Here is a 25,708-nt window from a genome sequence, read left to right as displayed (position 1 = left end):
GAGGAACTCAAGAAAATTACAATCACCAGGGAAGTGGTACTGAGCAACTTGTTGGAGCTGTGGGCTGACAAGTCCCCGGGTACTGATAGACTTCATCCTAGGGTGTTAAAAGAAATGGCTTGTGAGGTAGTTGATGCGTTAGTTTTGATTTTCCAAAATTCCCTATATTCTAAGAAGGTTCCATTAGATTGAAAAATAGCGAATGTAATTTCTTTATTCAAAAAGGGAGGGAGACAGAAAGCAGGAAACTACAGGCCAGTTAGCTAAACATCTGTCTTAGGGAAAATATTAGAAGCTATTATTAAAGACATTATAGCAGGGCACTTAGAAAAATTCAAGGTAATCAGGCAGAGTCAACATGGTTTTGTGAAAGGGAAATCATGTTTAACCAATTTATTGGTGTTCTTTGAAGAAGTTACATGTGCTGTGGATAAAGGGGAAGCAGTGGATATACTGTACTTAGATTTCCAGAAGGCATTTGATAAGGTGCCACTGCAAAGGTTATTGGGGAAAATAAAAGCTCATGCTATAGGGGGTTAAAATATTGACATGGATAGAAGATTGGCTAGCTAACAGGAAACAGAGAGTAGGCATAAATGGGTCATTTTCTGGTTGGCAAGATGTAACGAGTGGTGTGTCACAGGGATCTGTGCTGGGGACTCAACTTTTAACAATTTATATAAATGACTTAGTTGAAGGGACTGAATCTATGGTTGCTAAATTTGCTGATGACATAAAGATAGGCAGGAAAGTAAGTTGTGAAGAGGACATAAGGAGGCTACAAAGGGATATAGATAGGTTAAGTGAGTGGGCAAAGATCTGGCAAATGGAGTATAATGTGGGAAAGTGTGAAATTGTCCATTTTGGCGGAAATAATAAAAAAGAAGCATATTATCTAAATGGTGAGAGATTGCTGAGCTCTGAGATGCAGAGGGATCTGGGTGTCCTAGTGCATGAATCACAAAAGGTTAGTATGCAGGTACAGCACGTCATTAGGAAAGCTAATAGAATATTATTGTTTATTATGAGGGGAATTGAATACAAAAGTAGGGAGGTTATGCTTCAGCTATACAGGGCATTGGTGAGACCACATCTGGAATACTGTGTACAGTCCTGGTCTCCTTATTTAAGGAAGGATGTAAATGCATTGCAGGCAGTTCAGAGAAGGTTTATGAGACTAATACTTGGAATGGGCGGGCTGTCTTATGAGGAAAGGTTGGACAGGGCAGGCTTGTATCCGCTGGAGTTAGTAGATAAGAGGCAAATTGATTGAAACATATAAGATCCTGAGGGGTCTTGACCAGGTGGATGTGGAAAGGATGTTTCCCCTTGTGGGAGAATCTAGAACTAGGGGTCACTGTTTAAAAATAAGCAGTGGCGCATTTAACACAGAGATGAGGAAAAAATTGTTCTCTCAGTGGGTTGTGAGTCTTTGGAATTCCCTTCCTCAAAAGGCGGTGGAAGCAAAGTCTTTGAATATTTTAAAGACAAAGGTGGATAGATTCTTGATAAGCAAGGGGGTGAAAGGTTATCAGGGGTAGACGGGAATGTGGAGTTGAGGTTACAGTCAGATCAGCCGTGATCTTATTGAATGGCGGAGCAGACTCGAGGGGCTGAGTGGCCTACTCCTGCTCCTGATTCATATGTCCGTGTGTAGTTAAAGTTTCCAGGGCAGGTACAGCATGGCTTAGATACAGAGTAAAGCTCCCTCTACACTGGCCCTGTCAAACTCTCCCAGGACAGGTACAGCACGGGGTTAGATACAGAGTAAAGCTCCCTCTACACTGTCCCCATCAAACACTCCCAGGACAGGTACAGCACGGAGTTAGATACAGAGTAAAGCTCCCTCTACACTGTCCTCATCAAACACTCCGAGAGCAGCTACTACATTAGTTAGATACTGTCTATGAGAGCAGAGAAACCATGGTAGATGGAAAGGTTGAGAGGTTGATGTCAGTATGGGTAGGTGACTTTGTTGGGGAGAGGAACCTCAACATAGAATTGATTGCAAAGTGTGCCTTCTGCTGCACAGAGACTTTACAGCTGCTTGTACCATTAGTGATGACAGGTTCGCATCAAGTCCCTTCCTTTCTCAGAGTTCTTTGCGGCACATGTGTATTCGGAAGAAGGGGCGTTGGACTGCCAGACAAGGAAATTCTCCTGCCGCCCAGCACGTAGCCCTGCCTGCACTCTGCCGTGAACTCCAGTGTTGCATTGTTCTATCACTTACCCAGTGGCTTCATTTCCTACCTCCATTATGTAGTTTTACAACCAATTTATTGTACTGTTGAAAATCTGAATAAGCGTTTGAAACACGTTCCACCAATTTGGAGGTTCAATAAAACTATTGCCCCCCCCCCGCCCCCCTCCCCTTGTAGCCAATTATGTTTCATTGGCTGCAGCCCTTTAACTTTTCCCAGGAATCCTTTAAGACAAACTTTTGCAACTTTTCATGCTTCAGTGAGTTCCCAGTGCCATTCCTAATATGGAAGTGGGGGCAACCTCATTGTGAATTTTTCGTTATGACCTACCCCGGGGGGATTCACTGCTGAGTACTGAGCTCAACGCTGCCATTGAAATCAGGGCAGACCCCAGCTCTAGAGCCGTGTGTGCAGGCGACCGTTGCTGCAGAGGCTGCAGCAAAACATTAAACAAAACAGAAAGAAATGATTGTCGTGGAAAAGTTGAACAGGATGGTCTGGGGAGAAAGAAGCTGGGGCTCGGCCCCAGTCTGACATCTGTAGTAGATTTAAGCAGCCCCTTGTGTAATGCCTTCAGTATGTGATATTTGATACCATTCTATTTCAGTAATGTTGCAGCCTCTTGGCTGAGTTCCAAGCCAAGTCTTAATTTACAACTGGGTATGGCCAATGTGAGGTCATCGTCTTGAGTGCAGATTGGATAATGCACGCTCGCAAATTTTAATAAAAGCTCCCATGTGACCCTTAAATTTCTTTTACACTCCACACACCAAAACAGCCCTGTTTATTGGAGAACAGGACACTGTTAAATCTCCTCTCTAAAAATGTAGTGACACACAATCCAGCTCAGGTTTAAAATGTATTTTTATTCAAGTGATCACTTTTCCTTTCAGCACTGCGCTGCTCCAAACAGTCACCTTCTCCGGCTGACAGGCCAGAACCCAGGGCTGCTGGCGCTGGGAAAAGCGTAGGATTCCTGTGAGCTCAACAGTCCGTCTGGACAAAGAACCACTGACAGGGGCTGTCTGGGTGGGTGGGCAGAGAATGGGATATCGACATTGGGTAGAAATGTGCGAAGGAGAAGTGAAAACTGAAAACAGAGGAAATGCACAGTCGGACAGTCAGTGTCTGAGGCACAAAACAGGCCAACCTCCTCTCACTTTTTTGTTACAAAAAAAGGGCCATTAACATTTCATTGTTTGGTTCTGACAAAAGGTCATTGACCTGAAAGTTTAGCCGTACCTTCCTCTCCCCAGAGATGCTGTTTGACCTGCAGAGTATTTCCAGCATTTTCTGTTTTTATTTCAGATTCTCACCATCTGCAGTATTTTGCTTTTTGCCCTTTCATCATTCATTGCTTACAATCTTTCAGCTTTGCTGCATATTTTGCCAATGTTTTGCTGCAGCCTCTGCAGCAACCGTCGCCTGCACACACGGCTCTAGAGCTGGGGTCTGCCCTGATTTCAATGGGAGCGTTGAGCTCAGTACTCAGCAGTGAATTCCCCCAGGGTAGGTCACAATTAAAATTCACAATGAGGTTACCCCCACCACCATACTAGGAATGGCACTGGGAACTCACTGAAACACGAAAAGTTGAAAGTGGGTTGGTCTTAAAGGACTCCTGGGAGAAGTTAAAAGATCCCAAACCTGCCTCCACCTGATTAACAGCACCCACTTTCCAACTGGGGTCACTGGACAGTGATCAGGAGCAGGAACCCTGGCTGATTTCCCCCTCTCTCTAACCCAGGGGCCACTGGACAGTGATCAGGAGCAGGAACCCTGACTGATTTCCCTCTCTCTCTAACCCAGGGGTCACTGGACAGTGATCAGGAGCAGGAACCCTGACTGATTTCCCTCTCTCTCTAACCCAGGGGTCACTGGACAGTGATCAGGAACAGGAACCCTGGCTGATTTCCCTCTCTCTCTAACCCAGGGCTCACTGGACAGTGATCAGGAGCAGGAACCCTCGCTGATTTCCCCCTCTCTCTCTGTAACCCAGGGGTCACTGGACAGTGATCAGGAGCAGGAACCCTGGCTGATTTCCCTCTCTCTCTCTAACCCAGGGCTCACTGGACAGTGATCAGGAGCAGGAACCCTCGCTGATTTCCCCTTCTCTCTCTGTAACCCAGGGTCACTGGACAGTGATCAGGAGCAGGAACCCTGGCTGATTTCCCCTCTCTCTAACTCAGGAGTCACTGGACAGTGATCAGGAGCAGGAACCCTGGCTGATTTCCCTCTCTCTCTCTCACCCAGGGGTCACTGGACAGTGATCAGGAGCAGGAACCCTGGCTGATTTCCCTCTCTCTCTAACCCAGGGGTCACTGGGCAATGATCAGGAGCAGAGGCAGAGAGAGAGACAGGGACAGAAGGAAATAGAGGCCCAGGACACAGAGAGAAATGGGGCAGAGAGAGAGAGAGACAAAGATGGACAGAAAGAAAGAGACAGCAAAAAAGAGAGGGACAGAGATAGATAGATTGAGAGAGAGAGAGAGTCAGGGAAAGCGATAGATAAATTGAAAGAGATGGACAGGCCAACAGCAAGAGAGCAGGTAGAGAAAATGGTGAGATACAGGCAGCAAACAACAACAACTTATATTTATATAACACCTTTCATGTAAACAAAAGTCTCAAGGTGCTTCACAGGAACATTGCAAAGCAAAATACGACACCGAGCCACAAAAGGAGATATTGGTCAGCTGACCCAAAGCTTGGTCAAAGAGGTAGGTTTTAAAGAGTGTTTCAAAGGGGGAAAGCGAAGAAGAGAGGTTTAAGGAGGGAATTCCAGAGCTTAGGGCCCAGGCAACTGAAGGTGCATCCACCAATAGCGGAGTGATTAAAATTAGGGATGAACAAGAAGCCAGAATTAAAGGAGTGCAGAGGTCTCGGAGGGTTGTGAGGCTGGAGGAGATTACAGAGATAGGGAGGGTTGTGAGGCTGGAGGAGATTACAGAGATAGGGAGGGATGTGGAGCTGGAGGCGATTACAGAGATAGGGAGGGTTGTGGGGCTGGAGGAGATTACAGAGATAGGGAGGGTTGTGAGGCTGGAGGAGATTACAGAGATAGGGAGGGATGTGGAGCTGGAGGCGATGACAGAGAAAGGGAGGGTTGTGGGGCTGGAGGAGATTACAGAGATAGGGAGGGTTGTGAGGCTGGAGGAGATTACAGAGATAGGGAGGGTTGTGGGGCTGGAGGAGATTACAGAGACAGGGAGGGTTGTGGGGCTGGAGGAGATTACAGAGATAGGGAGGGTTGTGAGGCTGGAGGAGATTACAGAGATAGGGAGGGATGTGGGGCTGGAGGAGATTACAGAGATAGGGAGGGTTGTGGGGCTGGAGGAGATGACAGAGATAGGGAGGGTTGTGAGGCTGGAGGAGATTACAGAGATAGGGAGGGTTGTGAGGCTGGAGGAGATTACAGAGATAGGGAGGGTTGTGGGGCTGGAGGAGATTACAGAGATAGGGAGGGAGGTGGGGCTGGAGGAGATTACAGAGATAGGGAGGGAGGTGGGGCTGGAGGAGATTACAGAGATAGGGAGGGGTGAAGACATGGAGGGATTTGAAAACAAGGATGAGAATTTTAAAATCAACCCCTTGCTTGACCAGGAGCCAATGTCGGACAGGGGGACAGGGGAATGGGACTTGATATGAGTTAATGTAGGTCAGTGGGCACAGGGGGACAGGGGAATGGGACTTGGTGTGAGTTAATGTCAGTCAGTGAGTACAGGGGGACAGGGGAATGGGACTTGATGTGAGTTAATGTAGGTCAGTGGGCACAAGGGGACAGGGGAATGGGACTTGGTGTGAGTTAATGTAGGTCAGTGGGCACAGGGGGACAGGGGAATGGGACTTTGTGTGAGTTAATGTAGGTCAGTGAGTACAGGGGGACAGGGGAATGGGACTTGGTGTGAGTTAATGTAGGTCAGTGGGGACAGGGGGACAGGGGAATGGGACTTGGTGTGAGTTAATGTAGGTCAGTGAGTACAGGGGGACAGGGGAATGGGACTTGGTGTGAGTTAATGTAGGTGAGTGGACACAGGGGGACAGGGGAATGGGACGGTGTGAGTTAATGTAGGTCAGTGGGCACAGGGGGACAGGGGAATGGGACTTGGTGTGAGTTAATGTAGGTCAGTGGGCACAGGGGGACAGGGGAATGGGACTTGGTGTGAGTTAATGTCAGTCAGTGAGTACAGGGGGACAGGGGAATGGGACTTGATGTGAGTTAATGTAGGTCAGTGGGCACAAGGGGACAGGGGAATGGGACTTGGTGTGAGTTAATGTAGGTCAGTGGGCACAGGGGGACAGGGGAATGGGACTTTGTGTGAGTTAATGCAGGTCAGTGAGTACAGGGGGACAGGGGAATGGGACTTGGTGTGAGTTAATGTAGGTCAGTGGGGACAGGGGGACAGGGGAATGGGACTTGGTGTGAGTTAATGTAGGTCAGTGAGTACAGGGGGACAGGGGAATGGGACTTGGTGTGAGTTAATGTAGGTGAGTGGACACAGGGGGACAGGGGAATGGGACGGTGTGAGTTAATGTAGGTCAGTGGGCACAGGGGGACAGGGGAATGGGACTTGGTGTGAGTTAATGTAGGTCAGTGGGCACAGGGGGACAGGGGAATGGGACTTGGTGTGAGTTAATGTCAGTCAGTGAGTACAGGGGGACAGGGGAATGGGACTTGATGTGAGTTAATGTAGGTCAGTGGGCACAAGGGGACAGGGGAATGGGACTTGGTGTGAGTTAATGTAGGTCAGTGGGCACAGGGGGACAGGGGAATGGGACTTTGTGTGAGTTAATGTAGGTCAGTGAGTACAGGGGGACAGGGGAATGGGACTTGGTGTGAGTTAATGTAGGTCAGTGGGGACAGGGGGACAGGGGAATGGGACTTGGTGTGAGTTAATGTAGGTCAGTGAGTACAGGGGGACAGGGGAATGGGACTTGGTGTGAGTTAATGTAGGTGAGTGGACACAGGGGGACAGGGGAATGGGACGGTGTGAGTTAATGTAGGTCAGTGGGCACAGGGGGACAGGGGAATGGGACTTGGTGTGAGTTAATGTAGGTCAGTGGGCACAGGGGGACAGGGGAATGGGACTTGGTGTGAGTTAATGTCAGTCAGTGAGTACAGGGGGACAGGGGAATGGGACTTGATGTGAGTTAATGTAGGTCAGTGGGCACAAGGGGACAGGGGAATGGGACTTGGTGTGAGTTAATGTAGGTCAGTGGGCACAGGGGGACAGGGGAATGGGACTTTGTGTGAGTTAATGTAGGTCAGTGAGTACAGGGGGACAGGGGAATGGGACTTGGTGTGAGTTAATGTAGGTCAGTGGGGACAGGGGGACAGGGGAATGGGACTTGGTGTGAGTTAATGTAGGTGAGTGGACACAGGGGGACAGGGGAATGGGACGGTGTGAGTTAATGTAGGTGAGTGGGCACAGGGGGACAGGGGAATGGGACTTGGTGTGAGTTAATGTAGGTCAGTGGGCACAGGGGGACAGGGGAATGGGACTTGGTGTGAGTTAATGTAGGTGAGTGGACACAGGGGGACAGGGGAATGGGACGGTGTGAGTTAATGTAGGTCAGTGGGCACAGGGGGACAGGGGAATGGGACTTGGTGTGAGTTAATGTAGGTCAGTGGGCACAGGGGGACAGGGGAATGGGACTTGGTGTGAGTTAATGTAGGTCAGTGGACACAGGGGGACAGGGGAATGGGACTTGGTGTGAGTTAATGTAGGTCAGTGGACACAGGGGGACAGGGTAATGGGACTTGGTGTGAGTTAATGTAGGTCAGTGGGCACAGGGGGACAGGGGAATGGGACTTGGTGTGAGTTAATGTAGGTCAGTGAGTACAGGGGGACAGGGGAACGGGACTTGGTGTGTGTTAATGTAGGTCAGTGGGCACAGGGGGACGGGGAATGGGACTTGGTGTGAGTTAATGTAGGTCAGTGGGCACAGGGGGACAGGGGAATGGGACTTGGTGTGAGTTAATGTAGGTCAGTGGGCACAGGGGGACAGGGGAATGGGACTTGGTGTGAGTTAATGTAGGTCAGTGGGCACAGGGGGACGGGGAATGGGACTTGGTGTGAGTTAATGTAGGTCAGTGGGCACAGTGGGACAGGGGAATGGGACTTGGTGTGAGTTAATGTAGGTCAGTGAGTACAGGGGGACAGGGGAATGGGACTTGGTGTGAGTTAATGTAGGTCAGTGAGTACAGGGGGACAGGGGAATGGGACTTGGTGTGAGTTAATGTAGGTCAGTGGGCACAGGGGGACAGGGGAATGGGACTTGGTGTGAGTTAATGTAGGTCAGTGGGCACAGGGGGACAGGGGAATGGGACTTGGTGTGAGTTAATGTAGGTCAGTGAGTACAGGGGGACAGGGGAATGGGACTTGGTGTGTGTTAATGTAGGTCAGTGGGCACAGGGGGATGGGGAATGGGACTTGGCGTGAGTTAATGTAGGTCAGTGGGCACAGGGGGACAGGGGAATGGGACTTGGTGTGAGTTAATGTAGGTCAGTGGGGACAGGGGGACAGGGGAATGGGACTTGGTGTGAGTTAATGTAGGTCAGTGAGTACAGGGGGACAGGGGAATGGGACTTGGTGTGAGTTAATGTAGGTCAGTGAGTACAGGGGGACAGGGGAATGGGACTTGGTGTGAGTTAATGTAGGTCAGTGAGTACAGGGGGACAGGGGAATGGGACTTGGTGTGTGTTAATGTAGGTCAGTGGGCACAGGGGGACAGGGGAATGGGACTTGGTGTGAGTTAATGTAGGTCAGTGGGCACAGGGGGACAGGGGAATGGGACTTGGTGTGAGTTAATGTAGGTCAGTGGGCACAGGGGGACAGGGGAATGGGACTTGGTGTGAGCTAATGTAGGTCAGTGGGCACAGGGGGACAGGGGAATGGGACTTGGTGTGAGTTAATGTAGGTCAGTGAGTACAGGGGGACAGGGGAATGGGACTTGGTGTGAGTTAATGTAGGTCAGTGGGCACAGGGGGACGGGGAATGGGACTTGGTGTGAGTTAATGTAGGTCAGTGGGCACAGGGGGACAGGGGAATGGAACTTGGTGTGAGTTAATGTAGGTCAGTGAGTACAGGGGGACAGGGGAATGGGACTTGGTGTGAGTTAATGTAGGTCAGTGGGCACAGGGGGACAGGGGAATGGGACTTGGTGTGAGTTAATGTAGGTCAGTGAGTACAGGGGGACAGGGGAATGGGACTTGGTGTGTGTTAATGTAGGTCAGTGGGCACAGGGGGATGGGGAATGTGACTTGGCGTGAGTTAATGTAGTTCAGTGGGCACAGGGGGACAGGGGAATGGGACTTGGTGTGAGTTAATGTAGGTCAGTGAGTACAGGGGGACAGGGGAATGGGACTTGGTGTGAGTTAATGTAGGTCAGTGAGTACAGGGGGACAGGGGAATGGGACTTGGTGTGAGTTAATGTAGGTCAGTGGGGACAGGGGGACAGGGGAATGGGACTTGGTGTGAGTTAATGTAGGTCAGTGAGTACAGGGGGACAGGGGAATGGGACTTGGTGTGAGTTAATTTAGGTCAGTGGGGACAGGGGGACAGGGGAATGGGACTTGGTGTGAGTTAATGTAGGTCAGTGAGTACAGGGGGACAGGGGAATGGGACTTGGTGTGAGTTAATGTAGGTCAGTGGGCACAGGGGGACAGGGGAATGGGACTTGGTGTGAGTTAATGTAGGTCAGTGGGCACAGGGGGACAGGGGAATGGGACTTGGTGTGAGTTAATGTAGGTCAGTGGGCACAGGGGGACAGGGGAATGGGACTTGGTGTGAGTTAATGTAGGTCAGTGAGTACAGGGGGACAGGGGAATGGGACTTGGTGTGAGTTAATGTAGGTCAGTGAGTACAGGGGGACAGGGGAATGGGACTTGGTGTGAGTTAATGTAGGTCAGTGAGTACAGGGGGACAGGGGAATGGGACTTGGTGTGAGTTAAGACATAGGCAGCAAAGTTTTGGATGACCTCAAGTTTACGATTAAAGTTTCAAGACACAGAGAAAGTGATATAGGGTGAGAAAAAGAGAGAGAGAGAAGTGGCAGAGAGATACAACTGAAAATGGTAACGAATTGGAATGTGCTGCCTGACAGGGCAGTGGAATAAGACTGGATAGCAGCTTTCAAAGGGAATTGGATAAATACATGAAGGGAAAAAATTGCTGAGTAAAAGGGAAAGAACAGAGGAGAGGGATGAACTGGATTACTCTTCAAAAGAGTAAGCACAGGCACGATGGACTGAATGGCCTCCGGTGTGCTACACGGTTCTATGATTCTATGACAGAATAAGATTTGATTTATACAGCAGCTTTTATAACCTCAGATTGCGACAAAACATTTCAGTCAATGAAATGTAGTCACTATTCTATCAATGGGAATTTTTTTTTATTCATTCATGGGATGTGGGTGTCACTGGCCAGGCCAGCATTTATTGCCCATCCCTAATTACCCTTGAGAAGGTGGTGGTGAGCTGCCTTCTTGAACCACTGCTGTCCATGTGGGGTAGGTATACCCACAGTGCTGTTAGGAAGGGAGTTCCAGGATTATGACCCAGCGACAGTGAAGGAACGGCGATATAGTTCCAAGTCAGGATGGTGTGTGACTTGGAGGGGAACTTGCAGGTGGTGGTGTTCCCATGTATCTGCTGCCCTTGTCCTTCTAGTTGGTAGAGGTCGCGGGTTTGGAAGGTGCTGTCTAAGGAACCTTGGTGCATTGCTGCAGTGCATCTTGTAGATGGTACACACTGCTTCTACTGTGCGTCGGTGATGGAGGGAGTGAATGTTTGTAGATGGGGTGTCAATCAAGCGGACTGCTTTGTCCTGGATGGTGTCGAGCTTCTTGACTGTTGTTGGAGCTGCACCCATCCAGGCAAGTGAAGAGTATTCCATCACACTCCTGACTTGTGCCTTGTAGATGGTGGACAGGCTTTGGGGAGTCAGGAGGTGAGTTACTCATCGCAGAATTCCTAGCCTCTGACCTGCTCTTGTCGACACAGTATTTATATGGCTACTCCAGTTTAGCTTCTGGTCAATGGTAACCCCTAGGATGTTAATAGTGGCAGATTCAGTGATGGTAAAGCCATTGAATATCAAGGGGAGATGGCTGGATTCTCTCTTCTTGGCGATTACAATAATGACTGCACTTCAAAATTACTTCATTGACAGTAAAGCCCTTTGAGTGTTAATGAAAGGTGCTATATAAATGCAAGTCTTCCTTCCTTATGATCGTTGCCTGGCACTTCTGTGGCATGAATGTTGTCCAGGTCTTGCTGCATGCGGGCACAGGCTGCTTCAGTATTTGAGGAGTCACGAATGGTGCTGAACATTGTGCAATCATCAGTGAACATCACCACTTCTGACCTTATGATTGCAGGAAGGTCATTGATGAAGCAGCTGATGATGGTTGGGCCTAGGGCACTACACTGAGGAACTCCTGCAGTGATGTGCCAGGGTTGAGGTGAGATATAAAAGAGGGACATACAGGTCCATGATGGACCTTAATGTAAGTTGAATGAGCCCATCGATTTTTGATAGATTAGCCCTACCCATCTTCTCCTCATATCCATCAACCCATCTACCCACCTCATTATATCTCTCAATCCCACCTACCCACCTTCTCCCCAAATCCTCAACCCTATGTGCCCTACTTCTTGCCATATCTCTAGGTGTCAAAGGTCCGTACAGACGCCATTGTACCTGCCTCCAAACCAATTGAAAGGCAGTGAATACCAACTAGAATGAATGCAGAGTGGAACAGCTGCTTCAGAACTCTCTGCTGCACACAGCCATAGAGGTGGGCACAGCTCCGACAGCCACCGGGTCTGGACTATCCTCTGGGATCAATGGCAGCTACCCAGAATTCCTCGATAACCGAGGTCCAAATGGATGTATGTGGTTTCCCAAACTCTCCTCCAACATCCTTTGCATTGGGATAATTCTGGAAGTTTGGCGCCATTCCAAATTCATTGCCATCTTAAAGCCTGGGAAACCAGCCCACAATCTCAAACGTTCCCATCCCATTGCCCTTCTGTCTATGGTCTAAGGTGGTCTCATCCTTAACTGGATAAAACCAGTTTTAGATGTCAGCCTCTCAAACGAGCAGGCAGGCTTCAGAGATGGAAGAAGTTGCGATGGCCAGCTTCATGCACTCGCAATCAACATTGAGGCAGAAACAGCAGAAGTCTGGAGTTGCCTTCGTAGACTTGTCATTGGAATATGGCACTGTCTGGTATGGAGGCCTGCTACTGAAGCTTTCAACAATCATTCAATGCTGCAAAACTCTCAGGCTTATCAACAGCCTAATGAACAACCAGAAGTTCCATGTTATCGTGGTGAGAAAACCATCCAAACACACATGCTCAACAAGGGTCTGCCACAGGGCTTCACAAACAATTAGTATGCAGGTACAGCAAGTAATTAGGAAGGCAAATGGAATGTTGGCCTTTATTGCAAGAGGATGGAGTATAAAAGTAGGGAAGTCTTGCTCCAATTATACAGGGCATTGGTGACACCGCACCTAGAGTACTACGTACAGTTTTGGTCTCCTTATTTAAGGAGGGATATACTTGCATTGGAAGCAATTCAGACAAGGTTCACTCGGCTGATTCCTGGAATGAAGGGGTTGTCTTATGAGGAAGAGTTGGGCCTAAACTCATTGGAGTTTAGAAGAATGAGAGGCGATCTTATTAAAAACATATTAGATGCTGAGAGGATGTTTCCCCTCATGGGGGAGTCTAGAACTAGGGGGCACAGTTTCAAAATAAGGGGTCTCCCATTTAAGTCCGAGATGAGGAGGAATTTATTTTCGCTGAGGGTCATTAATCTTTGGAATTCTCTTCCTCAGCGAGCAGTGGAGGCTGGGTCATTGAATATATTCAAGGCTGAGTTCGATAGATTTTTATCTACAAGGAGGGAGTCAAGGATTATGGGGGGCAGGCAGGAAAGTGGAGTTAAGGCCACAATCAGATCAGCCATGATCATAATGAATGGCAGAACAGGTTCAAGGGGCCGAATGGGCTACTCCTGCTCCCATTTCTTATGATCTTATTGATGCTTGCACCGGCCTTTTTCAACATCTTGACAGTGGACATGCCCTGAACCAAATACCAGAGGCTCGTCTATGTCGATGACATAATACTGCTGGCACTGGCAGCAAATAGGACACTCAGCAGCGACCTGAAGCTATTGGAATGCTGCATTCCATCTCCATCCCAATCCAGAGAAGACAGTTGTGTCAGTGTCACCTCTGAATAATAATTCCGCCAGGCAAGAACACAATGTTTCCTACTGCAGAAGACGACTTACCCATGACCCCAACCCAAAATATCTGGTGTGACCCTGGACAGGACTCTCACTGATTGGCCTCAGCGCATCAACACCGGCCAAAAAGTACAATCCAGGGTGAACCTGGTCTGGTAACTCACTGGAACATCATGGGGAGCACAGCCAAAACATTTCACACTGAAACAGTGGCCCTAGTCTACACGACTGCATAATACTGCTCTGAACCTGGTCTTGCAGCTGCCACACGAAAATCAGGGAGATGCGGCTAAACGCCACCATGAGGATAGCATCAGGGATGCTCAATTCCACTCCAAATGAGTGACTCCTAGTGTTGTCCCATATTGCCCTCCCCCCGCCCCCCACCATTCACCGTGACACCATTGTGATCTGCGAGATGGAAAAAGTCCTGAGCAGCACCGGCCTCCCCATTCACAAAGGCTTAAGAAACCCACCAAGAAAGTATTAAAAATCACACTGGCCATCCTGGGAACAGCAGCTAATATTCACACTGCTGGTGTTAGCCCACTGTCCAGATGGATCGAATTGTGAGAGGTGTGCAGTATGAAGAACCAACACCTCATCACTGACCCAACAGCAGAGTTTCCTGGCTTGGACTTCCCTCGAAGACAGTGGACAGCACTCAACCGATTCTGCACAGGGTATGGACAATGCAGCCACCTGCTCCATCAGTGGAAGGTGAGGGATGACCCGAAGTGTGATTATGGTCAGGGGTCTCTGACCATGGAACACTTCACATCAAGCTGCCCACTAAGATCGGCACCTCATTTCTCCAGTCAGTATCTAGGAGGCCATCGAATGGATAGTCAAACTAGACTTCCCATTATTAGCTATTCCCATCATATAAAAGTAGCAGTGACACCAAATCCCTCAGCCCCAGCTACTCTGGTTATGAAACAATTTATTAAACAAGCTGAGTGAGGAAGTGCCTCTTACCTCGCCTTTCTCTGCCAAATATTCTCTTGGTAACTTGTGTCTCCATCATGGTACTCGTGCCCTTCCCACCACCCACCCTTGGTACTGTCTCTTGGTGTGTCTAGTTACACGTGGTTAGTGTTGATATCGGCTGCTGGGACGTTCTGTTTTCAGTGTTCCAGCTCCTATTTCCTTCGATAAAATTCCAGAACTCTGAATCATGACGACTGTCTAAAAAAAGTTTAACTTAAAAAAAAATCCAGCTTTGCTTTTCCTGTGGAATGGACAGCTGGAAAATTCGTGTCTGCTGATTGTTGGGATCTTTCCATGACTGCGGTATGTGTTGTGAAGCTTGGAAAAAGAAGTGATTTTTCCTCAGTCAGTTGTGTTTCTCTGCACTCTCAGTGCTTGCTGTCTGAAATGTGATGTCACTCCCAAGCACATAGCTGGGAGTTGATAAGTGTATACCAGGTGGAGGCTGTGCTTACAGACACAGTCATCAGACACACACTTCCCACTCATGTATATCCACTGTGGGAACGGCATTCTCTCTCTCTCTCTCCTCCAGTCTCTTTCAAGTTCTACCCTCTCACTGTTGCTCTGTGTCTGCTGTGGATTTTTTGCTTCCATTTCTCCCTTCCAGAACTGTCAACTGTTACACAGATAGAGACGTAAAAGAGGACATTCAAGAGGTAGGGTTTGAGATACTGTTGGAGGCTTTGCCCCTCAACTCAGCTGCGGCTCCGGGCTAGTGCAGTCTTGAAATTGCGTATTTCTTCAATTTTGTCTTTTGCTGGGATTTGCGAGTATTGCAAGAGTTTTGTGTGTTTTATCTTTATGAGGAGGTAGGATGTGATAAGGCAATTATACGAACAGAGGCTTGAGTTGGTTTCCATTCTGCGATATGAAGATGGAAAAGTGTTTGGTGGAGTATATTTTTGACTGGTGGACAGTGATATTAGCAAAATGGTGTGTTCTTGCACAGAGCCAGAGGACAGTCTGGAAGTGGGTTGCTGCGGAGTGTGTAACCCTTTAAATACTGCTGTGAGCAGACTCACTGGGCTGTAATTTGCTGGAATGGGTCAGCTTGCAACATGCCCTGTTCATTAGACTTTATCTTGGGCACTTAAGCTGACAATTATTTTGCATGTACCTGCGAGTGTGAGCTGGGCAATGGGGCATCTGGGGAGCTTATTTAATGACAGGACTAACAGTCTAGCTCCTTAACCAAAGAGATTTAAAGATTGAGAAATAAATAGAGGAAGGACTGGGAAGGAAATAGGGTGAATTAGAATCAGGTACAGAAGATAACGAGGGAAAGAATGATTGGATTAAATGAGAGACAAGAAAGTGACAAAGAAAGAATAAGCTTTTTAAATTAAATTTGACCTTTTAAAATCTTCTAAAACAATTCAATACCTGAGGGAATGAGACGCCACACTTTTAATTGTTCACTTTCTGGACCAGAGAGATTAATTGGCACTCATTAACAATTATCACCTGGTGAAAAGAGTTCTTAAGCTGTTTATTACTAGACTTAACTTTCTGTGGTGAGTTTAACGGGAAATTACAGTGCAAATCCAGCAACTTCATGAAAGTCATGAGGAGGTTAAAGGTGAGATGCTGCTTTTGTAAAGCTAACAGTGGGAGCAGCACAAATCGTGCAGCAACTTGTGACAATTCACAATTCACGTGGAATCTCTTCCTCACCACAAGTTACTGGACGATTTGTTCATTAATTACGGTGAGTGTTATTCATACATCATTATTCTTGCAAGAAATTCCGTCCCATTATGTCTTAATATCCCTGACCTCTTCTGTCTCTCTCCACCCCTTTAGAAAGTAGGACTTGACCAGCCTCTGGGTCATGAGGTCATGGGTTCAAGCCCCACTCCAGAGACTTCAGCCCATGATCCAGGCTGACGCACTCAGTCCAGTATTGAGGGAGTGCTGCACTGTCGGAGGTGCTATCTTTTGGATGCAGCGTTAAACCGAGGCCCCATCTGTTTTCTTGGTTGGATGTAGAAGATCACACTGCACAGTTTTGAAGAGCAGAGGAGTTCTCCCTAATGTTCTGGCCAATATTTAGCCCTCAATCAACATCACCCAAACAGTTGGTCTAATTGCTCTTTCATGGTTTTGCTCTCTTCCAGATGTGGTGCACACTCAGGGTCCGCTTGATGGCAGCCTGTACGCGAAAGTAAAGAAGAAAAACTCAACTGATGGGACAGCCAACCCGGTCACTGCTAACGGCATTCCCTTACCCGGGGTGCCCAACCATATTGAGCACACTCTGTCAGTGAGCAGCGACTCAGGGAACTCCACGGCCTCTACCAAAACCGACAAGACCGACGAGCATCCACCGCCCAGCAATCAAGGCATCACACCCGAGGAGAGGCGGGAGCTCGACAGGCTGCTCAGTGGCTTTGGCCTGGACAGTGAGGCACAGATGCACAACAGGGCCGCTGGCCTGGCAGTCTCAGCGGGAGCACGCCACGTGCTGGTTCCTGCCCAGGTCCATGTGAATGGAGATGTGCCAACTGCCAGTGCGGAGAGGGAGACTGACATTCTAGATGATGACTTGCCCAACCACGACCTGAACAGCATCGACAGTGTGGGCACACTCTCCTCCTTCGAGGGCAGCTTCCCTGCAGCAATGGCCGATGTTGGTTACCACGAGTCTCCTCAGCGAGACCAGGCCTTGCTTGTTTCCAATGGGCCACCAAGTTACAATGGGGTCAATAAACTCCCAAGGGAGGGGTACTGTGAGTCAGAACTGGCGAGAATCGGTTACACCAAGAACATCCCAAGAAGCAACAGCCTAACCCAGACAGGCCAACATCTGGGCTGTGCAGGTCACCTGGTCCCTGTCATCTCCACTCCTCAGCATGTCACCTACACCATGCCAAGCTGTATCCAGCAGCCTCAGACAGCGGTTGTCCAGCAGTCCTATCCCATTGGCCCCAGCGGGATGTACAGGTCTCAGTCATTCAGTGCGCCCGACAGTTGCAGGCACGGACTGATACCCAGTCTGCCTCAGACTCCAGCACGCAGCACGAGCAGTAGGGATGCAGTTCAGAGAGGCCTGAACACCTGGCAACAACAGGGGAGCTGGACCCCATCCTATGCCCAGGCCAACGGGGTGCTCCAGGGCCCTGGCAGCCCCTTGAGAACTAAAAGCCCGCAACACAGCGCCTCTGAGCCAATCCTACAAAGCCACAACATCCCAGAGTTCCCAAGGATGGCCTCACAGCAGGAGATTGAGCAGTCCATCGAGGCCCTCAACATACTCATGCTCGACTTAGACCCTTCATTCTCTCAGGCACACATGTTTCAGAGTGAGCCAAGGGCAGAAAGGCAGCCACCATCACAGTTCAGCTCTGCAGTTCATCAGGATTCTGACCAAAAACCTCCAAACTCCTTTGAAACCATCACTGCAGCTAACACATATGCCCCAAGCCAATCGTTGACACACACTTCTGAGCTGACACATCAGACCTCGCCAGGGCAAGCTCAGAAAAATGCGGACAATGACCCTCAGAGTGTCTCACTCCCTCAGGAGCAGCAATACAACTCTGTGGGAGCCTACTACCCAGTACATCCCAGCCAGCAGCCGCAGTCTGCCGTCACTGCACTGAGAAGCTACAGCCTAGGACCCAGCAGAAACACTTCCTCCCCCGTGCCACCATTCATCCCATACAGTTCACCCATTTCAGCATCCTACTCCATGCCGTCACAGTCACAAGGTCCAGTGAAGTCTGCCAGCTTTGATGGGATTACCAGGATGCCTGAGGAAGAACATTATAACTTGGAGGGCCTGGTCGCTCAGCGTGTAGCAGGTAAGTTATGGCAGCATGCTTCTTTATCAAGAAGAAATGATATAAGGGCCCAGTCCCACAGGGTAAGGCACCAGGGGAAGGGCACAGTCCTACAGGGCAGGGCACCAGGGGAAGGGCCCAGTCCCACGGGACAGGGCACCAGGGGAAGGGCCCAGTCCCACAGGGCAGGGCACCAGGGGAAGGGCCCAGTCCCACAGGACAGGGCACCAGGGGAAGGGCCCAGTCCTACAGGGAAGGGCACCAGGGGAAGGGCCCAGTCCTACAGGGAAGGGCACCAGGGGAAGGGCCCAGTCCCACAGGGCAGGACACCAGGGGAAGGGCCCAGTCCCACAGGGCAGGACACAGGGGAAGGGCCCAATCCCACAGGGCAGGGCACCAGGGTAAGGGCCCAGTCCCATGGGGCAAGTAGCATCAAGGTGAGAAGTTGAAGTAAGTCAGGAAGCAGTGATTAGGTGACACCAAAGCTTGGGTTTTGGAAATGTGTAGATTGCAGAAGGAGGAGAGACTGAGGGCGGGGAGGAGTCCCACAGTTGGAGATGAATGAGGGAGGTGAGCATTCCTGTAGTTTGAGGGGAGAGTGAGGGATGGGGGGAGTCTCACACTCTGAGACCCTGAGTAAGAATGAGTTTGAGTTGGAGGTAATGCGATTGTTCTGGGCTTGAACTCGGTGAGGATGCAGGGAGGAGGGAGACCATTTAGAAGAAGCTTTCTGTTTTAAGCAGGATGCGGACTAGATTTGTTTGTTTCTGAATGTCGTTCAGCAGTAGTTTATATATTGAATTGTTGATGGAAAGGGAGGCAGTGAAATATGTGCTGAAAGAGCATTGGTGATTTTTTGTGCCTCATTTCTTCAGGATACAAGTGCAGAAATAAAACAGCCCAAACTTTTACCATGATCATTAGCTTTAACAGAGACAACCAAGAAATATGTGTCAATGACTCCCAATTGATGTCATCACCATCTGTAATTGGACACTTCTGATTTCTACAAATTATATAATTTGTTGCTTCCAGTTTCTCCATGTCACCTGGCCTCTTTTTTTTATTCATTCACAGAATCACAGAATAATAGTGTAGAAGAGGCCCTTCGGCCCATCGAGTCTGCACCGATGCATTAAAGACACCTGACCTGTCTACCTAATCCCATTTGCCAGCACTTGGCCCATAGCTTTGAATGTTATGACGTGCCAAGTGCTCATCCAGGTACTTTATAAAGGATGTGAGGCAACCTGCCTCTACCACCCTCCCAGGCAGGGCATTCCAGACCATCACCAACCTCCGGGTAAAAAAGTTCTTCCTCAAATACCCCTTAAACCTCCTGCCCCTCACCTTAAACTTGTGACCCCTCGTAACTGACCCGTCAACTAAGGGGAACAGTTGCTCCCTATCCACCCTGTCCATGCCCCTCATAATCTTGTACACCTTGATCAGGTCACCCCTCAGTCTTCTCTGCTCCAGCGAAAACAACCCAAGCCTATCCAACCTCTCTTCGTAGCTTAAATGTTCCATCCCAGGCAACATCCTGGTGAATTGCCTCTGCACCCCCTCCAATGCAATCATTCATGGGATGTGGGCGTCACTGGCCAGGCCAGCATTTATTGCCCATCCCTAATTGCCCTTGAGAAGGTGGTGGTGAGCTGCCTTCTTGAACCTCTGCAGTCCATGTGGGGTAGGTACACCCACAGTGCTGTTAGGAAGGGAGTTCCAGGATTTTGACCCAGTGACAGTGAAGGAACGGCGATATAGTTCCAAGTCAGGATGGTGTGTGGCTTGAAGGGGAACTTGCAGCTGGTGGTGTTCCATACATCTGCTGCTCTTGTCCTTCTAGATGGTAGAGGTCGCGGGTTTGGAAGGTGCCTTGGCACCTCTGTATCAATTAGATTCACCAGTGTTCTCCAGAAAGTCTCCCCTTTGACCCACCCACTCCCAACAGGATCCCAGTCATTCCTTGGCAGCGAGGAGACAAAGGTTTTGAGACCATGCTGAGAATAGGCCAGAGTTGATCCCGGAAAATTGTTTCCTGAAGGGTTGTGTTTCACATCCCAGGGGCAAAAGTGAAAGAAGGGAAATCAGAGGAAATTGTTCACCCAAAGGGGAATTGGGTTTATGGAATAAATACCTCAGGAAGGACAATGTAAATGGGGTCAAGGGGCAATTAAATGTGTTTCTGTAGAGAGAAGGGATTGAGGAATAAGGGGAGAAGGTGGGTAGGTGGGTTTGAGGGATATAGGGAGAAGGTGAGTAGGTGGGATTGAGGGATATGGGGAGAAGGTGAGTAGGTGGGTTGAGGGATATGGGGAGAAGGTGGGTGGGTGGGATTGCAGGATATGGTGAGAAGGTAGGTAAATTGGGATTGAGGAATATGGGGAGAAGGTGGGTGGGTGGGATTGTGGGATATGGGGAGAAGGTGGGTATCTGGGACTGAGATATGGGGAGAAGGTGGGTAGGTGGGATTGAGGGAAATGGGGAGAAGGTGGGTAGGTGGGATTAAGGAATGTGGTTGACTTTGGATGGAGTGGAACTGATGGAGGGAGCCCATCCATAATAGGACAGTCAAAGACAGACTGGCGGAATATCTGTACGTGTGCACGCATCTGTGTTTAGTTAGGACAGAAATGGACAAACATACGATGTCCCTACAGTCTATTAGCTGCTGGTACTTGCTGTCTAGGCTCACTTGTGTGGTAGTGAACGACCTGACGTGAGTGGAATCTATACAATATCTTCAAAATTGGGGAAATAAGATGAGGCGAGTCTGGAAGAAAAGTTTTGAAGGAAATCTGGCCCATCTAGAATATAAATGGATATTTAGTTAATTTCTTTGGTAATCAGGAAGCTTGTGGTTTAGTCAGCGTGTACTGTCCAGTTGCTAAGAGTGCAATTCAACTGACCTTGCTTTGATAGAATTGTTTTCTATATCTCGAGTAAAACGCTGAGTTAATGAACAATTGCATTTTCAAAGGGGAGACACTACACATTGCTCAATTGCATCACCATCCTCCCTTTCTGCCCCGCTCCCCTCCCCTGCTCCTCTCTCCCCCGCTCCCCTCACCCCTGCCCCCCTCTCCCCTGCCCCCCTCTCCCCTGCTCCTCTCTCCCCCGCTCCCCTCTCTCCTGCTCCCCTCTCCCCTGCCCCCCTCTGCCCTGCCCCCCTCTGCCCTGCTCCTCTCTCCCCTGCTCCTCTCTCCCCTGCTCCTCTCTCCCCTGCTCCTCCCTCCCCCGCTCCCCTCTCTCCCCCGCTCCCCTCTCTCCTGCTCCCCTCTCTCCTGCTCCTCTCTCCCCCCTTTCCCTCCCCCCTACTCCCCTCTTCCCTGCTCCCCTCGCCCCTGATCCAATCTTCCCTGGTCCCCTCTTCCCTGATTCCCTCTTCCCTGTTCCCCACTCCCCTGATCCCCTTTTCCCTGTTCCCTCTTCCCTGCTCCCCTCTTCCCTGCTCCCCTCTTCCCTGCTCCCCTCTCCCATGCTCCCCTCTCCCCTGCTCCCTTCTCCCCTGCTCCCTTCTCCCCTGCTCCCTTCTCCCCTGCTCCCCTCTCCCCTGCTCCCCTCCCCCCTACTCCCCTCTTCCCTGCTCCCCTCTCCCCTGATCCAATCTTCCCTGATCCAATCTTCCCTGGTCCCCTCTTCCCTGATCCCCTCTTCCCTGCTCTCCTCTTCCCTGCTCCCCTCTTCCCGGCTCCCCTCTCCCGTGCTCCCCTCTCCCCTTCTCCCCTGCTCCCTTCTCCCCTGCTCCCCTCTCCCCTGCTTCCCTCTCCCCTGCTTCCCTCTCCCCTGCTCCCCTCTCCCTTGCTCCCCTCTTCTCTGCTTTCCTCTCCCCCCTTCCCCTCCCCCCTACTCCCCTCTTCCCTACTCCCCTCTTCCCTGCTCCCCTCGCCCCTGATCCAATCTTCCCTGATCCAATCTTCCCTGCTCCCCTCTCCCCTGCTCCCCTCTCTCCTGCTCCCCTCTCTCCTGTTCCCCTCTCCCCTGCTCCCCTCTCCCCTGCTCCCCTCTCCCCTGCTCCCCTCTCTCCTGATCCCCTCTCCCCTGCTCCCCTCTCCCCTGCTCCCCTCTCCCCTGCTCCCCTCTCCCCTGATCCCCTCTCCCCGATCCCCTCTTCCCTGCTCCCTTCACCCCTGCTCCCCTTGCCCCTGATCCCCTCTCCTGCTCTCCTTTCCCCTCTCCCCTACTCTCCTTTCCTCTCTTCCCTGCTCCTCTCTTCCCTGCTCCTCTCTCCCCTGCTCCTCTCTCCCCTGCTCCCCTCACCCCGATCCCCTCTCCCCTGCTCCCCTCTCTAGTGCTCTCCTGTCCCGTGCTTTGTCAATTGTTAATTTTAAATCTGAGATTACTGTATGTTGTTAAAGGTATTAAGGGATATGGGTAAAGGCGGGTAAATAGAGTTAGGTCACAGATCAGCCTTGTTCTCATTGGCTGGACAGGCTCAAGGGGCTGAATGACTCCTCCTCTTCCTATGTTCCTATGTGCTCTGTTCTCACCCCTACTCCCCTCTCCTCTGCTCTGCAATCCCCATTCCTCTTCTATCCTCACCATTATCACTTTTTTGTAGTTCCATATCAGTTGTTATTTGCCAAGCTCACTGCTGTGTGAAATGCAAAAAGTGAGAGGGATTGAGAGACACCAGTCAGTGTACAGATATCACCCTGAGAGAGAGGGACTGAGAGACACCAGTCAGTGTACAGATATCACCCTGAGAGAGAGGGACTGAGAGACACCAGTCAGTGTACAGATATCACCCTGAGAGAGAGAGGGACTGAGAGACACCAGTCAGTGTACAGATATCTCCCTGAGAGAGAGGGGACTGAGACACCAGTCAGTGTACAGATATCACCCTGAGAGAGAGAGAGCGACTGAGAGACACCAGTCAGTGTACAGATATCACCCTGAGAGAGAGGGACTGAGAGACACCAGTCAGTGTACAGATATCACCCTGAGAGAGGGACTGAGAGACACCAGTCAGTGTACAGATATCACCCTGAGAGAGAGAGAGCGACTGAGAGACACCAGTCAGTGTACAGATATCACCCTGAGAGAGAGAGACTGAGACACCAGTCAGTGTACAGATATCACCCTGAGAGAGGGACTGAGAGACACCAGTCAGTGTACAGATATCACCCTGAGAGAGAGGGACTGAGAGACACCAGTCAGTGTACAGATATCACCCTGAGAGAGAGAGGGACTGAGAGACACCAGTCTCTTTTGGGCCTCCTTATCTCGAGAGACAATGGATACGCGCCTGGAGGTGGTCAGTGGTTTGTGAAGCAGCGCCTGGAGTGGCTATAAAGGCCAATTCTGGAGTGACAGGCTCTTCCACAGGTGCTGCAGAGAAATTTGTTTGTTGGGGCTGTTGCACAGTTGGCTCTCCCCTTGCGCCTCTGTCTTTTTTCCTGCCAACTACTAAGTCTCTTCGACTCGCCACAATTTAGCCCTGTCTTTATGGCTGCCCGCCAGCTCTGGCGAATGCTGGCAACTGACTCCCACGACTTGTGATCAATGTCACACGATTTCATGTCGCGTTTGCAGACGTCTTTATAACGGAGACATGGACGGCCGGTGGGTCTGATACCAGTGGCGAGCTCGCTGTACAATGTGTCTTTGGGGATCCTGCCATCTTCCATGCGGCTCACATGGCCAAGCCATCTCAAGCGCCGCTGACTCAGTAGTGTGTATAAGCTGGGGATGTTGGCCGCTTCAAGGACTTCTGTGTTGGAGATATAGTCCTGCCACCTGATGCCAAGTCAGTGTACAGATATCACCCTGAGAGAGAGGGACTGAGAGACACCAGTCAGTGTACAGATATCACCCTGAGAGAGAGAGACTGAGAGACACCAGTCAGTGTACAGATATCACCCTGAGAGAGAGGGACTGAGAGACACCAGTCAGTGTACAGATATCACCCTGAGAGAGAGGGGACTGAGAGACACCAGTCAGTGTACAGATATCACCCTGAGAGAGAGGGGACTGAAAGACACCAGTCAGTGTACAGATATCACCCTGAGAGAGAGGGGACTGAGAGACACCAGTCAGTGTACAGATATCACCCTGAGAGAGAGGGACTGAGAGACACCAGTCAGTGTACAGATATCACCCTGAGAGAGAGGGACTGAGAGACACCAGTCAGTGTACAGATATCACCCTGAGAGAGAGGGACTGAGAGACACCAGTCAGTGTACAGATATCACCCTGAGAGAGAGGGGACTGAGAGACACCAGTCAGTGTACAGATATCACCCTGAGAGAGAGGGGACTGAGACACCAGTCAGTGTACAGATATCACCCTGAGAGAGAGGGATTGAGAGACACCAGTCAGTGTACAGATATCACCCTGAGAGAGAGGGACTGAGAGACACCAGTCAGTGTACAGATATCACCCTGAGAGAGAGAGACTGAGAGACACCAGTCAGTGTACAGATATCACCCTGAGAGAGAGGGACTGAGAGACACCAGTCAGTGTACAGATATCACCCTGAGAGAGAGGGGACTGAGAGACACCAGTCAGTGTACAGATATCACCCTGAGAGAGAGGGGACTGAAAGACACCAGTCAGTGTACAGATATCACCCTGAGAGAGAGGGGACTGAGAGACACCAGTCAGTGTACAGATATCACCCTGAGAGAGAGGGGACTGAGAGACACCAGTCAGTGTACAGATATCTCCCTGAGAGAGAGGGACTGAGAGACACCAGTCAGTGTACAGATATCACCCTGAGAGAGAGGGACTGAGAGACACCAGTCAGTGTACAGATATCACCCTGAGAGAGAGGGACTGAGAGACACCAGTCAGTGTACAGATATCACCCTGAGAGAGAGGGGACTGAGAGACACCAGTCAGTGTACAGATATCACCCTGAGAGAGAGGGGACTGAGACACCAGTCAGTGTACAGATATCACCCTGAGAGAGAGGGATTGAGAGACACCAGTCAGTGTACAGATATCACCCTGAGAGAGAGGGACTGAGAGACACCAGTCAGTGTACAGATATCTCCCTGAGAGACAGAGAGGGACTGAGAGACACCAGTCAGTGTACAGATATCACCCTGAGAGAGAGGGGACTGAGAGACACCAGTCAGTGTACAGATATCACCCTGAGAGAGAGGGGACTGAGACACCAGTCAGTGTACAGATATCACCCTGAGAGAGAGGGGACTGAGGAACACCAGTCAGTGTACAGATATCACCTTGAGAGAGAGGGACTGAGAGACACCAGTCAGTGTACAGATATCACTCTGATAGAGAGGGGACTGAGAGATACCAGTCAGTGTACAGATATCTCCCTGAGAGACAGAGAGGGACTGAGAGACACCAGTCAGTGTACAGATATCACCCTGAGAGAGAGGGGACTGAGAGACACCAGTCAGTGTACAAGTATCACCCTGAGAGAGAGGGGACTGAGAGACACCAGTCAGTGTACAGATATCTCCCTGAGAGAGAGGGACTGAGGGACACC

General features: G+C 50.1%; 1 protein-coding gene across 17 annotated transcripts in view; it reads left to right on the top strand.

Annotated features, from left to right (window-relative positions):
- Positions 1–25,708, top strand: part of tns1b (tensin 1b) — a 939,527-nt gene that overhangs the window by 784,236 nt on the left and 129,583 nt on the right. For all 17 annotated transcript variants that reach the window (XM_068034709.1, XM_068034713.1, XM_068034718.1 and 14 more), the window contains one exon: positions 16,582–18,267. In XM_068034709.1, coding sequence (XP_067890810.1) covers positions 16,582–18,267 — 1,686 coding nt within the window. The remainder of the gene's footprint in view (positions 1–16,581; positions 18,268–25,708) is intronic.

The sequence above is a fragment of the Heterodontus francisci genome, chromosome 7 (genome assembly GCF_036365525.1).
Source record: "Heterodontus francisci isolate sHetFra1 chromosome 7, sHetFra1.hap1, whole genome shotgun sequence".
Lineage (NCBI taxonomy): Eukaryota > Metazoa > Chordata > Chondrichthyes > Heterodontiformes > Heterodontidae > Heterodontus > Heterodontus francisci.
This window is presented reverse-complemented; position numbering and strand designations above follow the sequence as displayed.